General features: G+C 42.4%; 1 protein-coding gene across 1 annotated transcript in view; it reads left to right on the top strand.

Annotated features, from left to right (window-relative positions):
- The window catches only part of LOC131725035 (protein kinase C alpha type-like), a 57808-nt gene extending 35575 nt beyond the window's left edge, over nucleotides 1-22233 (top strand). Inside the window, exons 13-17 of the mRNA XM_059018398.1 lie at nucleotides 2503-2641; nucleotides 15650-15730; nucleotides 16323-16430; nucleotides 19850-19990; nucleotides 20171-22233. Of these exons, the coding sequence (XP_058874381.1) occupies nucleotides 2503-2641; nucleotides 15650-15730; nucleotides 16323-16430; nucleotides 19850-19990; nucleotides 20171-20389 (688 nt within the window). The 3' untranslated portion in view covers nucleotides 20390-22233. The remainder of the gene's footprint in view (nucleotides 1-2502; nucleotides 2642-15649; nucleotides 15731-16322; nucleotides 16431-19849; nucleotides 19991-20170) is intronic.
- The last annotated feature ends 553 nt before the right edge of the window (nucleotides 22234-22786 follow it).

Genomic DNA, 22786 nt, shown 5'->3' with positions numbered 1-22786 from the left:
TGGGGAGGGGATGATGTTTAAAGAATGGGGAGGGGATGATGTTTAAAGAATGGGGAGGGGATGATGTTTAAAGAATGGGGAGGGGATGTTTAAAGAATGGGGAGGGGATGTTTAAAGAATGGTGAGGAGATGTTTAAAGAATGGGGAGGGGATGTTTAAAGAATGGTGAGGAGATGTTTAAAGAATGGTGAGGAGATGTTTAAAGAATGGTGAGGAGATGTTTAAAGAATGGTGAGGAGATGTTTAAAGAATGGTGAGGAGATGTTTAAAGAATGGTGAGGAGATGTTTAAAGAATGGGGAGGGGATGTTTAAAGAATGGGGAGGGGATGATGTTTAAAGAATGGGGAGGGGATGATGTTTAAAGAATGGGGAGGGGATGATGTTTAAAGAATGGTGAGGGGATGATGTTTAAAGAATGGTGAGGGGATGATGTTTAAAGAATGGTGAGGGGATGTTTAAAGAATGGGGAGGGGATGATGTTTAAAGAATGGGGAGGGGATGATGTTTAAAGAATGGGGAGGGGATGTTTAAAGAATGGGGAGGGGATGTTTAAAGAATGGGGAGGGGATGTTTAAAGAATGGTGAGGAGATGTTTAAAGAATGGTGAGGAGATGTTTAAAGAATTGGGAGGGGATGTTTAAAGAATGGGGAGGGGATGATGTTTAAAGAATGGGGAGGGGATGATGTTTAAAGAATGGGGAGGGGATGATGTTTAAAGAATGGGGAGGGGATGATGTTTAAAGAATGGGGAGGGGATGTTTAAAGAATGGGGAGGGGATGATGTTTAAAGAATGGGGAGGGGATGTTTAAAGAATGGGGAGGGGATGTTTAAAGAATGGGGAGGGGATGATGTTTAAAGAATGGGGAGGGGATGATGTTTAAAGAATGGGGAGGAGATGTTTAAAGAATGGGGAGGAGATGTTTAAAGAATGGGGAGGGGATGATGTTTAAAGAATGGGGAGGGGATGATGTTTAAAGAATGGGGAGGGGATGATGTTTAAAGAATGGTGAGGGGATGTTTAAAGAATGGTGAGGGGATGTTTAAAGAATGGTGAGGGGATGTTTAAAGAATGGGGAGGGGATGTTTAAAGAATGGTGAGGGGATGTTTAAAGAATGGTGAGGAGATGTTTAAAACCCTTAAAGTGATATTGTGCACCACAGGATACACCCTCTTTAGTACACTCGCTCAGTCATATGTCTTTGTTTGAACACAAACTGGGCATTGGATCCCACAAAATACACTCCATTTAGTATCCATGCAAAGTCTCTAGCACGTGCTTCTCAGTTATCTACTCGTCAGGCCTGATTGACAAATATCATGGCTGCTTCCGGTCCATGTGGGGAAAGTGTTGATGATGTAAATAATAAAAACAGACTGATATCTAAAGTAAAGAAGTAAAAAAAAAAAAAAAAAACTTTTCAAATTTTTTTTGCAAAATTATTATTGGTGGTTTAATTTTGTAAAGCTGATTTTTTTATGGCATAAAAAGCCCTGTGTGTCTTGTCTTTTTAATGCATTTATAGCCAGGTTAAAACTCCATGACGCACTGATCAGACCCAGGTAGGTAACTGGTGCTATGCTCTAAGGTGGTGTTAGCCAGAATGAAGTGGTGCTTGTTTCCCTGAGATCTGGCTTTCTTCTGGAATACCATAACTCTGATCTTGTCCAGATTTATTGGCAGTGCCCATTTCTCACAGAAGTGCTCTAGCAGTGCCAGACTCTGCTGCAGCCCCTGCTCTGTGGGCACCAGCAGGACCAGGTCATCTGCATAGAGCAGGAATTTAATTTCTTTGTCTTGTAGTGAGTCCAGGGGCTGCAGACTGCTCCAACACCGTGGCCAACTCGTTAATATAGATGTTGAACAGTGTTGGGCTCAGATTGCAGCCCTGTCTCACTCCACGGCCTTGGATGAAAAATTCTGTTCTTTGGTTGCCAATTTTCATACCGCACTTAAGCAGTGTGTACATTGACTTAATGATGTTAGGGACTTTACCCCTACACCTCATTCAAGAATTCGGAGGAATAGACCTCGGTGCCAAATTTAGTCAAATGCTTTTTTTAAATCTGTAAAACAAGCAAATGCTTTTCCTTAATCTTTGTGGTGGACATGTTTGTTAATAAGGGTGTAAATATGGTGAGAGGTGTGGTGGTTTAGTAGAAAGCCAATCTGACCTAATCAGGACACTGTGCTCGGTAAGGAAGGGCAGTATTCGGACATTAATGATACTGCAGAACACCTTCCCCAGGTTACTGCTCACACAGATACCTCTGTGATTGTTGGGGTCTAATTTGTCTCCACTCTTGTGAATTGGGGTTATAAGCCCTTCGTTCCAGATGTCAGGGAAGCAACCCCCACACAGAATGAGGTTGAATAATTTGAGCAGGGCCTCCTGCAGCCCGGGACTGCTGTTTTTCAGCATCTCGTTGTTGATGCTGTCGGGCCCGCAGGTTTTCCTGGGCTTGAGTCTCAGTCTCTCTCTCTCTCTCTCTCTTTCTCAGAGATCTGAAGTTGGATAATGTAATGCTGGACTCCGAGGGTCACATTAAGATCACCGATTTCGGGATGTGTAAGGAGGGGGTGTTTGAGGGGGGAAGCACTCGGACATTCTGCGGGACCCCCGACTACATAGCACCTGAGGTGATTCCTCCCCCCCCCCCACTCCACTTTCTCTCCCTCCCTCCCTGTCTCTCTGTATCACTCCATCACTATATAACAATCTCACTGTCTCTCTATCCTTCTCTCTCCCTTCTCTTCATGCCTCCCTTTCTCCTTTCTTTTGTATTTCAAATCGTAGGTCTGTGAACTGGTGCGAGTGGTGTGGTAACAGAGTGAATGTACAAACAGTGTTGTACTCCCAAAATATCTGTGTTTATTAAATAACAAAAGGGGCCGCCCATCTACCAACTATGGTATCGGGGGGAGGGAGGGAGGGGGGGAGGGGTACACAGCTGGCTTGCAGACCAAAACAAAACAGCAACAATAAATCCACAATCCACGTCCCTGTGCATGAAATTGAGCTCTTCAAACAGCGCGGGTGTGGTGAGTGCTGGTGTCGTGAGGTGAGTGTAGTGCTCAGGTGGTTGGTCTGGCTCCGTGGCTGTAGCCTCTGGCTCCATACTCCTCCGCTACAAGACAGAACAAACACGTAACAAAAACAAACAAAAGCTCCGGCCGTATGTTACGTTTCAGCGCAAGGCCAGGACTCATGCAGCTGCGTCCCCTTTGTACTGCCCAACCCCTCCCTGCAAGCAGCTTCATGCTTCCTCCAAGATGGCCGACTTCCTGTTTCCGCTCACCGTCGAGTCGACCCGTCTATGGGGAAGTGTACTATAAACCTTAAACAGCGCCCTTTCTGGTTGGGAGGGAGATTTACAGGATTGATTCTTTCTCTCTTTATCACAAGGTCATAATACATTGATCACATACATATAACTAACAGCTAACAGCTCTAAGTATATATCTATATATATATATATATATATATATATATATATATATATATATACTGTATATATATGGCCTGTGATTGGTTAAAACCTCATCATAGGAGGAAAATTAGATTGAACTATTGCTCTAACATCCTTACACCATCGGTCAATAGTGTCGGCCTGTCATGTGATTGGTTCAAATCACTGTCAGTCCTGTCCCTTTTCAAAGGAACACCTTTCTCCCCTGCACTCCTCACAACAAGAGAAAATGGCTGAACAACGATTCTGTGACTTAGCAGAACACAGAGTTAATAGAAAATTAATTACAAAAGAATGATGCGCCAAACACTAAAATGGTGATTAAAACGCCAGTCACTGTTTTCTGACTTTCTGAAATTCAAACAATATGATGGGTGGGATATAAACTGGATTATGCAGCAGTCAGCCAGCCAGATGCAGACGGAGAAAAACATTGCTAACTATACGGTATGAACTTCAAAAACATTTTCTGTTATTTATTTATTTACGTATGCTGTATCAGCTACATTTAAACAAAATCTATAAAGTCGTATTTACTATCCAATTATTTTCTTGACTGATTCACATATTAAATATGTATTACAGACTGAGCCATAGTGGAAAATGAAATGCCCCTCGGGAAGACTATTGTTACCTCTAGCCTGCGGCTTCAGACATTATATACACCCCGGGGAATTACGCAATGATGCGCCCATGTAATGTTACGCATATTAAATACCGTACTCCTTTGAATTTAAGACGCCCTCGAATTTAAGACGCAGCCCAAATTTACCACCCTCAATTTGAGGAAAAATAAATAAGCATTTACAAAAATACAACCTCAATTACACTGTTGTATTGTTCAAAACTGACACGAAAGAGTGTTGTTGTAGATTAACCACACAGCTTGTTTATTGTGCAGAATACTTCAGATGGCATCTCTTATACACACACCCCTCACTCACTCACGCCACCACACATCCTGATACAGCAAACACGACACAACACTCCACAGCATCAGGCAACATGTAACCCAGCAACCACACCAGCACTGAACACTTGCTTGGCATGTCGAAAAATACAGGGTCTGATCAGCATTTCCGATGTGTCCAAGCTGGTACTGTTTGTTAGAAATGCTGAAATTGTAAACGTTTCTCTTGGTAACGTCAGGAAGCTTGCTTTGTTTTTTCTCAGCAGTGTCACATTGCTGCTTGTGTATTCGGGCAGACGTCTTTGTTGTCTTTTCTTGGCAGTCAGTCACGTTGCTGTTTGTGTTCTCGGGTAGTCACATCTTTTGCTGGTGATTTTTAATACACGCATCACTACACTGCACTCAAATTTAAAACACAGGCTATTTTTGAGAAGCAAAAAATTGTTAAAAAAGCGTGTCTTAAATTCGAAGGAATACAGTATTATCGCATTAACAGAGAAGGACAGGGAAACATGTTGGACCACACTGAGGATCAAGGGAACATTGATTGATTTTGTCAGGAAATGTCATGACGAAGGTCCCACGTTGCTAATATATCAGCAAAAGAGAGAGTAAAAGATTTGCTTTGCTTTGTACACTGTGAAGGTGGCACCCGATGTGATCCAGAGCGCTCTACCGCCAGGGGAAATTGACTTGTTTTGGTCATCGACAGCTGACCGTCTTCCTAATTTGAAAACATTAGCTTTCAGGTAGATAAATGCAGTAACAAATACATCTGATGCTGAGCACAGCAACTTGCTGTATAATCTTGTCCTGTCCAATCGGAGGCGTTCTCTTTCGGAAGACAAACTGAAAGAGCTGGTCTTCTTTTATTTCATCTCGGAATCTAGAAAGACTTTAAAATTAATAATCGATACACGGGTAGTAAAAAGAGACCGGGTTGGGTTGAGTAATTTAAAACCTGTTTACGGGTTCCCGTGCCAACCTCTAATATAATATACATATATATATATATAGGGCGAAACCCAGTGGTCTGGCAAGTCTCGCTTTGCCAAAGGCTTCTGGGCGAATCCCAGAGTGACCCCTTTTTTTCAGCACTTGCCCGCATCCAATCGGGGAAATCTAGATTGGCCCAGAACTTCAAAACGATGACTGAACAAAACCCGTTTTTTCAACAGTTTTCACTGAATTTTGTGACCAGCCCAGGTGTGTCTGGTTTCGTCCAATGCTTCAGAATCGATGCTGGGTGAATCTGGTTCGCCCATGCCATTCATTTGGATAAGTCTAGTTTCACCCAAAGCTTCAACATCGATGCTGGGCCAATCTAATTTTGCCTATGTCAATTATTTGGGTGAGTCTAGTTTTGCATTTCTACACTCTCCCCTGTCCGCTTGCAAGCTGGTGTCCAGCGGCAGCACTGAGAAGGCAGGACACCATGGCTGGTTGTTCAAACCGGCATACTGTACGTCAGCCGAATACATCGTCAGGAAAGTCCATACAGGCTTGTTTTACTTCCCTGTTACTCTCCGTTCCAAACATTACAATTGTGTTCCCACTCCTGCACGAACAAAACCACAGACAAAGGACAGACAAACAGATACAAACCCCCGGTATGGCCATCCCATTTACAAGCGATGTGGGCTATTTATATGCAGGTGTGTAAAACTATCAATAATTCAATAAGGCTACAAGGGGACTGAGTAGGGAAGCTATTAGAAAGTGCTAAATCAATTACAAAGTGCCAGTCGATAATATATTATTATTTATATAAAAAAATGTGCACTAATCAAATCAAAGTGTACAATTATAAAAATAAAACATACAAGTGACAAATAAATACGTGAAATATAACAGGGGCATTATTGACCCTGTTGCAATCTAAACTACCTTTTAATGAAGACGAAACAAAAGAAGATTTGAACATGAACAATTAACATATTATTCTCCTTTTGTGTGTGTGTGTGTGTGGCGAGTTTGTCTGCACATATGGAGGAGCGAGACTTTTTGACTGGGCTTTTTGAGAGAGAGAGCTAATAAAATAGTGGTTTTAACCGTTATTAAAACCAGCCCTGGCGCCTTGCCTTTTCAGCACCGCCCCTGGAAACCCAGAACACCATCGCTACATTGTTGTCAGAAGTGGAGGCGAGGCAGGTACCCCGGCACACACTTGAAAGCTGGCAGGGGAGAGTGTAGAAATGCAAAACCAGACTCGCCCAAATAATTGGCATAGGCAAAACTAGACTGGTCCAGTATCGATGTTGAAGCTTTCGACAAAACTAGACTTGTCCAAATTAATGGCATGGGCAAACCAGATTCACCCAGCAACAATTTTGAAGAGTTGGATGAAAATAGACTCACCTGGGCTAGTCCCGAAATTCAGTGAAAACTGTTGAAAAAATGGGTTTCGCCCAGTCATTTTTTTCAAGTTCTGGGCTAATCTAGATTCACCCGATTGGACGGGTGCGAGTGCCAAAAAAAAAGTGGTAACTTCTGGATTTGCCCAGAAGCCCTTGGTGAAACTAGATTGGCCCGGGCAAAACTAGACTCACCAGACCACCAGGTTTTGCCCTTAACATATGTGTGTGTGTGTATATATATATTAGGAAAATCTTTTGTAGCAAAAGTTTTGCTTTTGTGGATGAGGAAAAAATGTTAACAAGAAATAGATGTCTACAATTATTTATTTCAGCAATTGTTTTTGCAAAACTCCAAAAATGCTAATTCAAAAGTATTCATACCCTTTGATGCTATGATAGTATTGTCTTCAAGGTGCTAGAAATTTCAATTTGATAATGCTGAACCTAATTCTAGAAAAGAAAATGCTGGATTGTAGGTGAACATTCTAGAGTATAAAATTGTTAGGCAATATGGGGAAAAAGTAAGAGCTATATCTGAAGATCTTAGGCAGAAAATAATTTATTGTCATAAAGCTGGAGAAGGATACAAGAAGATTTCCAAGCATTTGAGTATCCCAATTTCAACTACTGTTTCTATTATCAAGAAGTTCAAGAGTCATGGTACTGTCACAAAGCTTCCTTGGTCTGGAAGAAAGAAGGTTCTTTCATCAAGAACAAGTAGAAGGATTGTGAGGATGGTTAATAACAACCTGAGATTGACTGCCAGAAATATCCAAAGTGAAAAAAGCCACTCTTAAGAAAACATCACAAGACAATCTCTTAAAGGTTGCAAAGCATCAAGTGAATGATGGATATGAGTTCTGGTCAAAGGTTTTGTGGAATAGGGGCTCCCGAGTGGCACACCTGGTAAAGGCACTCCAAGTGGAGTGCAGGATGCACCCTATAGCCTGGAGGTCACAGGTTCGAGTCCAGGCTATTCTATTACCGACCGTAGATGGGGGCTCCCAGGGGGCGGCGCACAATTGGCCGATGCATGGTAAAATATATTCCATAGCACACCAAAAGATATTGGCCAATCATCTGAAACCCTCCGCTAGAAAACTTGGTTTAAAGCACAACTCGACGCTCAAACACAACAACGATCCAAAGCACCCATCAAAATCTACTTCAGAATGGTTAAAGAAGAATACAATCAAGGTTCTGGAATGGCCTAGTCAAAGTCCCGATCTAAATCTGATTGAGCATCTTTGGTATGAGTTGAAGAAGGCTGCGCACAAGAGAAGTCCTCGGAATTTGAATGAACTGGAACAATTTTGCATTGAAGAATGTTCAAAAATCACTAACAAAGCTCACTGACAAATACCCTAATCGTTTAAAAGAGGTTACTATTGCTAAAGGTGCCTCAACTAGCTATTGATTTCATTTTCCTTGTCAGGGTATGAATGCTTTTGAATTAGCATTTTTTGAGTTTTGCAAAAGAAATTGCTGAAATAAATAATTGTAGACATCTATTTCTTGTAACTTTTTTTCCTCATCCACAAAAGCAAAACTTTTGCTACAAAAGAAGTATATGGGCACTTAAAAAAATGAGAAAAACCACTAAGAAAGTGATTACTGTTCTGTTGAAAGATATTATTACATAGCATGCATAAAATAAAAAATAATACTTTGACAAAAGTATTTGGGCAATCAACATATTTCGTATAAAATGACTGAAAACAATTAATTAATTGAAGTACAATATATGTATTTGTATGTTTTCAATCGATTTATGTTTGTGAGGATTTATGAATGTGAGGGCATTAAAATAACATGAATGTGTTCTCTGTACACATTACATTATGTAAAAATACAGATATGTACAATAGATTTAAACAGTACAGTAGTAAAATTAAATGAATACCTAGCAGGCTTTTTTAAGTCATGTAATACAGTACAAAACAAACCATGCTGATGCGTTGTAGGCTCCACCTTGTTGTAGGACACATAGATAATAAAATATTATTTTAAACTGAAACTAAATTATTTCAGCATATTTTATTTTTTATCTTAGTCTACTTACAATTAGCCCCAAATAAATCATAGTGTTACATTAACATGTTCTGGCTATATAGGACCTCAAATATCTGCCATTTCAAATTGGTAAACAGCTTCTGCCGCCTATGTTCTCCTCTTTGCCACAGCATTCAGTCGACAGAATCTTTGGGTCATTTACGCCTGCGCAAAATCCTTGTCAGACCTGCATGAATAGCTCATGAATGTATGGCAGCTCATTATCTGTGTTTAACATGCTGCTTTGCATACGTAAACATCAGTAATTCAATGCAAATGAGGCGATGGCGCTATTCCACCCCTTTCATTTCAACACGCGGGTGCCTGCCTACCTCTAACAGCTGACTGCTCTAGGTATAATATATATCTATTTATAATCCAGGGCTGGCAATGGAACGTGAAACAAGCAATGTGATTGGTCGAGCAAGGTTCCAGCTGTCCATATATTGGATGGATATGGACAGTTGGAGCCTTGTCACATATTCTAAATTACTGCACTGTCTAACAATTTAAAGTATCAGACGGTAGCCATCTTGCTTTTACAGTTACAGATGTACAGCTGTAACTATGAAACTGAGTGACCAATTACTTGTAAAAAAATCCCAAAGTAGAAAGCAGACATGCCGATTTTGGATGAAGAACAATTAAATGAACTGGAAGATAGCAAAAAAAAAAGAAAAATCACTGTCTTTATACTCAGTCACCCCGACTTTAAAATAATGTATTATTATTATTTTATTTATTTATTTTATTTTTTTTAAATTTAGTCGTCGCCAATTATTTTTACCCCGGTTTTCACCCCAGTTTAGCATGCCCAATTATTATCTGTATCCCCGGCTCACCGCTCGCAACCCCCCCGCCGACTCAGGAAACGGAGGCTGAAACACGCGTCCTCCGAAACGTGCTCCTTCCAAGCCGTCATTTTTCGCACTGCAGATCCACAGCAATGCCACCAGACCTATAGTGCCGGAGGACAACACAGATCTGGCGGCTCCACTGCAGAACCACAGGCGCCCTATCGGCCACAGGGGTCGCTGATGCGCGGTGAGCCGTGGATTCCCCTGCCGACCTAAGCCCCCCCTACCCGGGCAGCGCTCAGCCAATTGTGCGCCGCCCCCTAGGAACTCTCGGTCACGGTCAGCTGTGACATAGCCTGGACTCGAACCTGCGATCTCCAGGCTATAGGGCACATCCTGCGAGGAGCGCCTTTACTGGATGCGCCACTCGGGAGCCCCTAAAATAATGTATTTTTAGCGGTTTGTAAACGCTGCAGAAAAACACAAAAAGACACTTCTGCACATTGTCCACCCCTCTCAGATACATACCTTGGAAAATTACTGAAATCCGAGACGTCTTTGTGTTTATTTCTATTCCTCCCGTCTGTTCTGCTCAAACAGTGTGTCTGCACTGTCAGTGACAGGGAAAATAATAACTCAGTGCCGTCTCAACTCCGCCCCCTGGTGTATCCTTTCAATAGCAACGTCCACAATATCAAAAATACAGATGTACTTTCTTTTGCATGGTCCAATAAAATTAATGTACTCCGCTTAACTTAGTGTGTAGTTCAAAGTTATAAATGGGACTACTTTATTGGCATAAGGATATTTAATAAAAAATAATAATTTTTTGACCTAAACATCATGATTTATGCTTTTTTTCTTCAAATCCACTGTTTGACCTGAATTATAAATGCAATAAAGCTTTTCAGGGCATCCATATACGTTGAATATATGGACTTCCCCGAGGCATCTGTATATTCAATGCATACAGACGCCCTGTCAGGCCTTAGAATATGAGCACAATCGCTCAGCACAGCTGACCCTGCAGAGCTGTAAAACCAGCTGCTCCCGGCACTCTGTCCAGGCGAGGGACTCCCAGCACTGCAACATAGCTTCAAAACAGTGGGTCCAAAATGAGTCTTATAAAGCCTAAACATCTGAGAATCTTTGTATGAAGACGAATGTTTCAGCTTGTTGTAGCTCACAGTATCAAGGAAGACCATAAGCGGGTACATGGTTACAAAGTCGTATGTTTACTTACAAGGTGACTAAAAATACTAAAAAACATTTTAGTCGACTAGAACTATGACTAAAATGCAGTGCCTTGACTAAAACTAGAGTGTATATTGCAATTCCTAATAAATCTGCCACTGCATTGCACATTTTTTTCCATGACAACACCATCCTCATGACAGTTCCTAATAAATCAGACACAGCCTGCAGCAGGTAACAGAGACACATTGTGCATGTAATATGAGTTTATGTAACGAGAGAGAGGAGAGGGGAGGGAGAGAGGAGAGAGGGGGAGGGGAGAGGGAAGAGGGGAGGGAGAGAGGGGGAGAGGAGAGAGTGGTAGAGGGGAGTGGAGAGAGAAGAGAGAGAGTGGGAGAGGGGAGGAGAGAGGAGAGGGGGAAGAGAGGGGGGAGAGAGAGTGGGGAGAGAGGGTGAGGGGCGAGAGAGGGAGGATAGTGAGGAGAGCGGGAGAAGGGAGAAGGACGGGTGGTTTTAATTATTTATTGACCCCCTGTATGTCAAATATGACCTTGGTACTGAGCAGTGCGATGTGAACAAAGCACAAGATCAATAAATATCTGAATCACTGAGAGATTCTGTATCCAGCAATCACAACAAGGAGATACACACACACAGACAGACAGACAGCAGATATTCATAAACACACAGAGCGATAGGTACATATAGATAACAGTAATCTGGGGAAGGTGTTCTGCAGTATAATTAACACCCGAATACTGACCTTCCTTACTGAGCACAGTATCCCGAGTAAGAGTCAGATTGGCTTTCTACCAAACCACCGCACCTCTGACTATATTTACACCCTACACACTCTAATAAACAAACACGTCCACCAAACAAACAAAGACAGTCAATTACAATCGGATGGCCAATGGTGCCAAATGCTACGCTTAGACCTAGAAGGATGAGGACAGAGGCAGGGCCTGAATCAGAAGATAACAGCACATCATTTACCACTTTGATAACGGCTGTTCAACATCTTAAATGACTTGGCTACAGTGCTGGAGCAGTCCCTGGTCTCACTTTACACAACACAGAAATTAAATTCCTGCTCTATGCAGACAACCTGGTCCTGCTGTCACCCACAGAGTAGGGGCTGCAGCAGAGCCTGGCACTGCTAGAGCAGTACTGTCAGAACTGGGCACTGGCAGTAAACCTGGACAAGACCAGAAAAAAGCCAGATCTCAGGGAAACAGGTACCACTTCACTCTGGGCAACACCACACTGGAGCAGCACCAGCTATACATACCTGGGTCTGACTAAGGTGACCAGACGTCCCGTTTTGGATGGGACAGTCCCACTTTTGGAACACTGGTCCCAGTGTCCCCAGAACCTTTCTTTGGACGCTCATTTCATCCCATTTTTTTCCCACAGCATCGTCGCGCCGGTAACAGAATATTGTATTTACATGCAGGCTGCTGTGCTACTACCATATCTAACTTATTACAGCACAGTAACACTTGATGTGACTAAAGGGAAGGTTGAATTACCAGCATTAACAAGGTTTAGGTTTAGGGGTAGAGATTACATTAGTTGTAGACATTAGGTTTAGGGGTAGAGGGTAGATTTAGGGGTTAGGAGGCTAGTAGGTATCTATTGGCCCATTCCTATGGGATGATTTTGCTTCATAACGTCCCATTGAATCGACTGATTCTAATCAGAACGACTGGCTGCTAAACGAAGTGGCGGCTATCCTCGTCTGAATCATCACTCTTGTTGTGTGAAGAGGTTACACTACTGTAGTCTAACAAGAACGGCTCATACAGGTACCATTGTATTGTGTTGGAATTATTCTCTTCATCCATGATATTTGTTTATCTGCGTGTAAATGGCTTTGTGTGTAGTTATAGATATCAAGTGTGGAAATCAACGCTGTCACGTCACAACGCAGCGCACAGAAGCTTGTCAAGGTTTGAACATTTTGTGCATCAAAACAGCCCATCACAACAATAGGAGGGGCTGTAAAACATGACAAAAGCATTTGGAAACATATTTTCTATTGAAATAAGTCTATATTGACTTTCAGTTGACCTCTAAGAAATGTATGTTATTGAATAATACAAACTAATTCATGAACTAGTTATTTTCACATTTGTGAAATTCATGTTGTAAAAATATTCAGTTTCAGAACTTCTTAAGTAGAGATTTGATGTTGTTTTTTGCATTAATGAAATACAACAGTTTCAGGTCTCCAGGTGTCCATTTCATTTCATACAATAAAATGATTTACATTGATAGTTGAGTACTGTATATCATACAAATAGTTGAAAACAATTACAAAAAAGAATCATTTTTACATTTCTTCTTTAAAAAAATATCTCAAATAAGCTGCCTAGAGGCAGGATAAATTTATTTAATTTGGTGACCCTTCCTGTGTTAAATGTATTATAGAAGAAGTATAATTAAATAAAGTTTAATAGAAGAAAAACAACATGTTGATAAAAACATATATTTTTCCTTCAGCAAAAGAGGCAAATGTCAGGGCTCGAATTACCTGGGGGTGGGGTTGATCCCTTTAAGTTTCTCCAAATAGTTTTATTTCCAAATGTCCTTTTTAACATGTTTTAAGCGGACATCTATCACTTAAAACAGTAAAGGACTCTGTTAAAAATGTGTTAATTGTATGATGACATTTCCTGCCTTGTCTATGCAGTTTTTCAGTACCAATCAATGATAATGAGAACGCATCTCCTGACAATCTGAAAACTCTGCACAATTTGCATAAGCTAATTTGTGCTTATATTAAGGAAGATTAAATAGTGTTCCTTTCGTAAGTAAGTTACATTTCATTTGATCAATTTAATCTTATTACACCTGTGGACTCAAAAAAATAAACTCCAGCCAAGATTAGCAAAGAAATTAGCCTTTGTAAAATGCGTAGCTATCTCATTTACTGTAGATTGTTTGAAGATGCTTTCTCACGCTCATTGACATGGAATAGGCAGGGCATTTCATCATGCAACTAACACGTTTTCAACAGGCTCCTTTCCATTTTAAGAGATGCCCGTCCGCTTACAGCATGTTAAAGGAGGGATTTGAGAAACTTAAAGGGTTTGCCTACATGGATTACTATTCACCAGACTTAATAACTACTTCAGAAGGAAATTCCTGTTTCTGCAATCAGGGCAGCTTATAAACACAACTCAGAAAAGCTGATTTGTGGGCTTAATTTATTGCACACGCTCAAAAGATAGGATATTTAACACCTGTCATCACCTTTAATAGTAATAGTTTAGAAAGTGGCTGAAAACCATTCCTGCTATCTATTAATCACGGCACACTAGCGATCCAAGCAGAAACTGCAATAGAAAAAAAGAAATGAAATATTTTGAAAAAAATAGATTCTATGAAGTAACCGTTTAATACATAGAAATATTGAGATATGTTATGTTTTCATACAGGAAGGGCTTGGTTTGCAGATTGGAGTTTGGGTTATAGATAGAGCAAGATGGAAAGTGGAAATCAAAGTGAGAAGATGCAGTTTCTTAGGCAGAAAAGGGACTAGATTTGCAGCAGTAATCAGCAATAAAATATAATCTTGGGATTTGATATTATTGAATTGCTACTGTGTAATGTAATAACTATACTTGCTGTGTAGAAATGAAATTACAGACAATAAGATCATTTATTCACAAAACAGTTTTTGAAAGTAAAAGATTCCACTCTGAATATCACCATGAGTCTCTGCATTCACTTTCAATATGATGTTAGATCAAACATTGTCAAAGTGAAAATAAAAACCCTAGAGCTTCCGCGTAGCTTTGAAGTTGGATGTTATTCACAATGTTTCCATACTGTCCCAGTTTAAGTACTTAAAAATCTGGTCACCTTAGGTCTGACCATCAGTGCATCAGGGAGTTTTAACCTGGCTATCAAAGCAATAAAAGACTAGGCACTGAGAGCTTTCTGCACCATGACGCATCGACTTTGCAAAATTAAACCACCAGTACAAATTTTGCTTAAAATGTATTATTGAACCGTTCCCCTCAGCCAACTGGTACAAGAAACAACTCCAAGAAAAAACAACTCCTAATCTCAATAATGACAAAAATGTACATCAATTTAAACAACACATAGAAGTCATGTTAGAAAGATAAATTTAAAGCACAGAACAAACAAGAGTGCTATCGGGCCCTAAAAAGAGACTAACCTTGGCTGAATACCTGGTCAGGGTCAAAGACACACAACTGAGGCAAATCCTGACCAAGTACAGACTCAGTGACTTGGGATGGGGGGCATATAAAGGGTGGGGGTGGAGGTGGGGGTATCTGTTTGTATTGTGTTGATGTTTGTTGTTTAATATGCTTTGGCAAAACTTAATTTATTTTGTCATGCCAATAAAGCCTCTTTTAAATTAGAAGTAGAAGTAGAATTTGATAGAGATAGACACAGGTGGATAAATATATTATGAAAATGTTATTACTAACTGTATCTTTGCCTTCCCCCTCTCTCCTCTCTTTCCTCTCTCCTCTCTCCTTTCTCCTCTCTTTCATCTCCTCTCTCTCCTCTCTTCACTCCCCTCTCTTCCCTCTTTCTCCTCTCATCTCTCCTCTCTCCTCTCTCTTCTCTCCTTTATCTCCAATCTCTCCTCTCTCCTTGCCTCTTTCTCCTCTCCTCTCTCCACTCTCCCCTCTCTCTCCTCTCCTTTCTCTCCACTCCTCTCTCTACTCCCCTCTCTCTCCCCTGTCTCCTCTTTCTCCTTCTCTCATCTCTCTCTCTCCTCTGTCCCCTTTCTCCTTCTCTCTCCTCTCTCTCCTCTGTCTCATCTCTCTCCTCTCTCCCCTCTCTCTCCTCTCTCTCCTCTGTCTCATTTCTCTCTCCTCTAGATTATTGCCTATCAGGCCTATGGGAAGTCAGTGGATTGGTGGTCTTTTGGAGTTCTGTTGTATGAGATGCTCGCTGGACAGGTAAGTAACTCTAGACTCCTCCAGTATGTTAAAGTCCTTGCATCTACAACACGACCCCTACAACACGACCCCAGAAAACTTTACCTCTTCAGTTTACTGTACTAATATTTGCATCAGATTCTGGGGTTATGAGGGGTGTCTGCCTGTCTGTACATCCGTCCGTCTGTATGTCACACTTCTACATCTTGAGAACACAAGAAGTTATTCCACACACTGTAAATCATTTTAATAGACTTTACCAGGACGCCTCATTCGCTTACCTAACAAAGGTCTTCAATACCACTTATTTCTTAGCAGACTTATCTAAATTCCATTAAACTGTTCTCTCTCTCCTCTCTCTCACTCTCTCCCCTCTTCCAATACCTCTCTCCTTCTTATCTACTCTCTTCTCTTAAATTCCAATTTAAATTAAAAGTTGCTTTATTGGCATGACAACATCAGAAGTATTGCCAAAGCAGTTACAAAGTACAATATAAACATTAGGAACATCAATCAAATTTAATAAATGAAAAGGAATAATTCAATAAAGAGGCAGGAATGTAAAATTGAACACTGAACAACGGTAAATAAAACAACTCTCTCTCTCTCTCAGCCCCCCTTCGATGGAGAGGATGAGGAAGAGCTGTTTCAGTCCATCATGGAGCACAACGTCTCCTACCCCAAATCTCTGTCCCGTGAGGCTGTGGCAATATGCAAAGGGGTGAGTCTGCAGTGTCTTATTGCTGTTAGAATCTCACCTGGGTCTCATTGCTGTTAGAATCTCACCTGGGTCTTATTGCTGTTAGAATCTCACCTGGGTCTTATTGCTGTTAGAATCTCACCTGGGTCTTATTGCTGTTACAATCTCACCTGGGTCTTATTGCTGTTAGAATCTCACCTGGGTCTTATTGCTGTTAGAATCTCACCTGGGTCTTATTGCTGTTACAATCTCACCTGGGTCTTACTGCTGTTACAATCTCACCTGGGTCTTATTGCTGTAGAAAACTCAGCAGTGTCCTATTGTTTCTATAAACTTGACAGTGTCTTGTAGATGTTATGCAACTCAATAGCTGTAATAAACTCAACACTGTGCTATTGCTGTTCTAAAGTATTGTGAGTTTTAGACATGAGAACTCCATGAGAGAATACACTGACACAGAGATATGCTGCTAATAAAATGTATTTATTAGTTTATGCCAGTAGAGTTCGAAGCGTGCAGTCACTTCATACCACTGAGTGCCTCTCCTGCAGGTGCAGTTACACCTCCTCTCCTGCAGGTGCAGTAACACCTCCTCTCCTGCAGGTGCAGTTACACCTCCTCTCCTGCAGGTGCAGTTACACCTCCTCTCCTGCAGGTGCAGTTACACCTCCTCTCCTGCAGGTGCAGTTACACCTCCTCTCCTGCAGGTGCAGTTACACCTCCTCTCCTGCAGGTGCAGTTACACCTCCTCTCCTGCAGGTGCAGTTACTCCTCCTCTCCTGCAGGTGCAGTTACACCTCCTCTCCTGCAGGTGCAGTTACACCTCCTCTCCTGCAGGTGCAGTTACACCTCCTCTCCTGCAGGTGCAGTTACTCCTCCTCTCCTGCAGGTGCAGTTACACCTCCTCTCCTGCAGGTGCAGTTACACCTCCTCTCCTGCAGGTGCAGTTACACCTCCTCTCCTGCAGGTGCAGTTACACCTCCTCTCCTGCAGGTGCAGTTACTCCTCCTCTCCTGCAGGTGCAGTTACTCCTCCTCTCCTGCAGGTGCAGTTACTCCTCCTCTCCTGCAGGTGCAGTTACACCTCCTCTCCTGCAGGTGCAGTTACTCCTCCTCTCCTGCAGGTGCAGTTACTCCTCCTCTCCTGCAGGTGCAGTTACTCCTCCTCTCCTGCAGGTGCAGTTACACCTCCTCTCCTGCAGGTGCAGTTACACCTCCTCTCCTGCAGGTGCAGTTACTCCTCCTCTCCTGCAGGTGCAGTTACACCTCCTCTCCTGCAGGTGCAGTTACACCTCCTCTCCTGCAGGTGCAGTAACACCTCCTCTCCTGCAGGTGCAGTTACACCTCCTCTCCTGCAGGTGCAGTTACTCCTCCTCTCCTGCAGGTGCAGTTACACCTCCTCTCCTGCAGGTGCAGTTACACCTCCTCTCCTGCAGGTGCAGTTACTCCTCCTCTCCTGCAGGTGCAGTTACACCTCCTCTCCTGCAGGTGCAGTTACACCTCCTCTCCTGCAGGTGCAGTAACACCTCCTCTCCTGCAGGTGCAGTTACTCCTCCTCTCCTGCAGGTGCAGTTACTCCTCCTCTCCTGCAGGTGCAGTTACACCTCCTCTCCTGCAGGTGCAGTTACACCTCCTCTCCTGCAGGTGCAGTTACACCTCCTCTCCTGCAGGTGCAGTTACTCCTCCTCTCCTGCAGGTGCAGTTACACCTCCTCTCCTGCAGGTGCAGTTACACCTCCTCTCCTGCAGGTGCAGTTACTCCTCCTCTCCTGCAGGTGCAGTTACACCTCCTCTCCTGCAGGTGCAGTTACACCTCCTCTCCTGCAGGGGCAGTTACTCCTCCTCTCCTGCAGGTGCAGTTACACCTCCTCTCCTGCAGGTGCAGTTACACCTCCTCTCCTGCAGGTGCAGTAACACCTCCTCTCCTGCAGGTGCAGTTACTCCTCCTCTCCTGCAGGTGCAGTTACTCCTCCTCTCCTGCAGGTGCAGTTACACCTCCTCTCCTGCAGGTGCAGTTACACCTCCTCTCCTGCAGGTGCAGTTACACCTCCTCTCCTGCAGGTGCAGTTACTCCTCCTCTCCTGCAGGTGCAGTTACACCTCCTCTCCTGCAGGTGCAGTTACACCTCCTCTCCTGCAGGTGCAGTTACACCTCCTCTCCTGCAGGTGCAGTTACACCTCCTCTCCTGCAGGTGCAGTTACTCCTCCTCTCCTGCAGGTGCAGTTACACCTCCTCTGCTGCAGGTGCAGTTACACCTCCTCTCCTGCAGGTGCAGTTACTCCTCCTCTCCTGCAGGTGCAGTTACTCCTCCTCTCCTGCAGGTGCAGTTACTCCTCCTCTCCTGCAGGTGCAGTTACACCTCCTCTCCTGCAGGTGCAGTTACACCTCCTCTCCTGCAGGTGCAGTTACTCCTCCTCTCCTGCAGGTGCAGTTACTCCTCCTCTCCTGCAGGTGCAGTTACTCCTCCTCTCCTGCAGGTGCAGTTACACCTCCTCTCCTGCAGGTGCAGTTACACCTCCTCTCCTGCAGGTGCAGTTACACCTCCTCTCCTGCAGGTGCAGTTACTCCTCCTCTCCTGCAGGTGCAGTTACTCCTCCTCTCCTGCAGGTGCAGTTACTCCTCCTCTCCTGCAGGTGCAGTTACACCTCCTCTCCTGCAGGTGCAGTTACACCTCCTCTCCTGCAGGTGCAGTTACACCTCCTCTCCTGCAGGTGCAGTTACACCTCCTCTCCTGCAGGTGCAGTTACTCCTCCTCTCCTGCAGGTGCAGTTACTCCTCCTCTCCTGCAGGTGCAGTTACACCTCCTCTCCTGCAGGTGCAGTTACTCCTCCTCTCCTGCAGGTGCAGTTACACCTCCTCTCCTGCAGGTGCAGTTACTCCTCCTCTCCTGCATGTGCAGTTACACCTCCTCTCCTGCAGGTGCAGTTACACCTCCTCTCCTGCAGGTGCAGTTACTCCTCCTCTCCTGCATGTGCAGTTACACCTCCTCTCCTGCAGGTGCAGTTACTCCTCCTCTCCTGCATGTGCAGTTACACCTCCTCTCCTGCAGGTGCAGTTACTCCTCCTCTCCAGTGTCTTGTTGCTGATATAAACTCAACAGTATCGTATTGCTGTTATAAACAGTGTCATATTGCTGTTATAAACTCAACAGTGTCGTATTGCTGTTATAAACAGTGCTGTATTGCTGTTATGAACTCAAAAGTGTTGTATTGCTGGTATAAACAGTGCCTCATTGCTGTTATAAACTCAACAGTGTCATATTGCTGTTATAAACAGTGCTGTATTGCTGTTATAAACTCAACAGTATCGTATTGCTGTTATAAACAGTGCCTTATTGCTGTTATAAACTCAACAGTGTCTTATTGCTGTTATAAACTCAGTGTAGGTGTTTTATCAGGGCTGCTGCTCAGGTTTCAATGAGTTTGACATTCTCGCCCCCCAGCTCCTGACGAAGCACCCAGCCAAGAGGCTCGGCTCCGCCGTCGATGGGGAGAGGGAGGTGCGGGACCACGCCTTCTTCCGCAGGATCGACTGGGTCAAACTGGAAGCACTGGAAATACAACCACCCTTCAGACCCAGACCAGTAAGAGACTGGGAGGGGAGGGGAGAAGAAAGAGAGGAGAGGGGATGGAGGGGGAACGCAAGAGAGGGAGAGGAGACAGGGGAAAGAGAGGAGAGAGGAGGGGGAGAGAGGGAGGGGAAGATGATAGAGAGGGAGGAGTGGATCTAATACAATGTGTAATGTTGTTTTTTTTTTTCTCAGGGTGGCCGGAACGGAGAGAATTTCGATAAGTTCTTCACCCGAGCCCCCCCGGTTCTCACCCCCCCAGATCGGATGGTTCTGGCCTCGCTGGATCAGAATGAGTTTCGGGGGTTTAGCTTCGTGAACCCTGAGTTCCTGCACCCCTCGGAGAGAGAGAGGGATCTAGCCGGGCTGCTGCCCTCACCCCTCAGCCCACACAACCCTATATCACTGGTCTGAGAGGCTGAGAGAATAAACACATTGTCAGACCTGTCCCCATCGCAATCAGGAAAAAAAAAACACAGCTCCCAGCATGCCCCAGCACTATCAGTAAGAGTGAGGGATGCTGGGAGGTGTAGTTCTTGATCCTGTGACAGTATAATATGATGATTGAGTTTACACTTTCCCCTTCATAGACCCCAGTGTTAGATGTTAAAGCCAGGCTGCCCTGTAGCCAAGTTTCAAGAGCAAGGCTACAGGAAAGAGCTGCAGACAATAAGCAGCAGATATTATACCTCCCCATTGAAACCTATTAGCAGCAAGTACACTTTGCTCAGAGTGAAGATCTCACACTCACAATGTCATGACAAGCATTCAAAACGCTTAAACCACAACAGGATTCAGTGCATAGAGATAGTACTTGAAAGCTACATGTCGAAAATGTCTATTTTCTAATATAAAATAAAACCACACCAGGGCAACGTCAAACCCGATCCGGGAGAGGCAGGCAGACAGGCAGGCAGGTCCTAATACACAGGCCAGGCCCTGCAGTTTGTATTGAATGTTTTGGTGCTCACTACTGTTGATTTGTGAGTTTAGTGTTAATGTAAGAAGAAAGAGTCTGTTCTATTAGTTATTAGTGTATTTAAAAGACAGAAATTACAATAAAACCTGATATTAAGGTCACTCAGTATAAAGGCCTCCTCAATATTAATTATTTTGTCAGCTATAATGGTTTTAATATTGAGATTGTATTGTAATTCTTAAATTGTGTTCATTTATTTATTAAATTGGGAATATTTAGCAACGTATAAAAATGATTTTATATCAATATTACAAATGTATTTTGTGAACAGAATTATATATATATGAAACAAGGACCAGGGGTCACAAATGGAGATTAGATAAAGGGGCATTCAGAACAGAAAATAGGAGGCACTTTTTACACAGAGAGTTATGAGGGTCTGGAACCAACTCCCCAGTAATGTTGTTGAAGATGACACCCTGGGATCCTTCAATCCTTCAAGAAGCTGTTCTTATATATATATATATATATATATATATATATAATTTGTTATAATTGGTATTTAATTTTTTAAAACATTTGTCCAATTAGATTTTAAAAACTGAATTCAGTTAAATTTATGTGTTTATAAAACTATAATAGTAATAGCTGCAAATGTAGTATTTTTACAAGGACTTCTGTGTCTATTAATCAGTTTGTAGTAAAACTAAGGTTTATTTGGGCATATGAAATAACAGAAAGTGATGAAATATATATATGTGTGTGTGAGTGTGTGTGATGAACTTAGAATCTGAGAATCATTTATTTATTGAAGCGATAAAACGTTAGCATTTTAGAGAAAAAAATATATAATATGCATATTACCATTTTGTATTGAATAAAACTGTTAACTATCTCTCTATCTGTCCACCATCTGTCTATCTTTATCTGCCTATCTGTCCATCTCTCTATCTGTTTATCTGTCTATCTCTGTCTGTCTATCTCTCTATCTCTCTATCTGTTTATCTGTCTATCTCTGTCTGTCTATCTATCCATCTCTCTATCTGTTTATCTGTCTATCTCTGTCTGTCTATCTATCCATCTCTCTATTTGTCTATCCATCTGTTTCTGTTTCGATATCTCTATCTATTTCTCTTAAAAATGAATGTTAAAATATCTATATTATTAATAATATTAGATTTATATAAGGTCATATTCCAAGTGCTGAATTTACATTGATAATATAGTTAGAGAATTAGCTCTTGTGAATTTTATATACATTTGTAGATTTTAATATACATATATATTTAGAAGTGTGATATAGATTATAGTATAGATTTTAATGTGTGTGTATCTATCTATATATATATATATATATATATATATATATATATATATATATATATATATATATATATATGTATATATAATGCTATTGGTGTTATTGATTATAATGTGTATGATATTTGCATTTTGATAAGTGAAACTAGATTTGGAAAAGCAACTTGATACAGGAGAAGAGTATCAGAGTATTATGAACTAATCCTCTTCCTCTTCTAGTTCAGATTCACATTGTTCACATCGTCACATCCTGGAGACTTTTTAAAACGTTTAAAGCAAACCATGTGGCCTCCATAGAGCTCTCAGAATCATGTCTGAACTACATCAGGAACACCAGAGTGGAACCATCATTAACCTGCCCCCTGTGTCCTCTATAGAGCTCTCAGAATCATGTCTGAACTACAGCGGGTTCACCAGAGTGGAACCATTATTAACCTGCCCCCTGTGTCCTCTATAGAGCTCTCAGAATCATGTCTGAACTACATCAGGAACACCAGAGTGGAACCATTATTAACCTGCCCCCTGTGTCCTCTATAGAGCTCTCAGAATCATGTCTGAACTACATCAGGAAC

The sequence above is a fragment of the Acipenser ruthenus genome, chromosome 59, assembly GCF_902713425.1.
Source record: "Acipenser ruthenus chromosome 59, fAciRut3.2 maternal haplotype, whole genome shotgun sequence".
Taxonomy (NCBI): Eukaryota; Metazoa; Chordata; class Actinopteri; order Acipenseriformes; family Acipenseridae; genus Acipenser; species Acipenser ruthenus.
The sequence above is the reverse complement of the archived record's forward strand: the minus strand, read 5'-3'. Positions and strand labels throughout refer to the sequence as shown.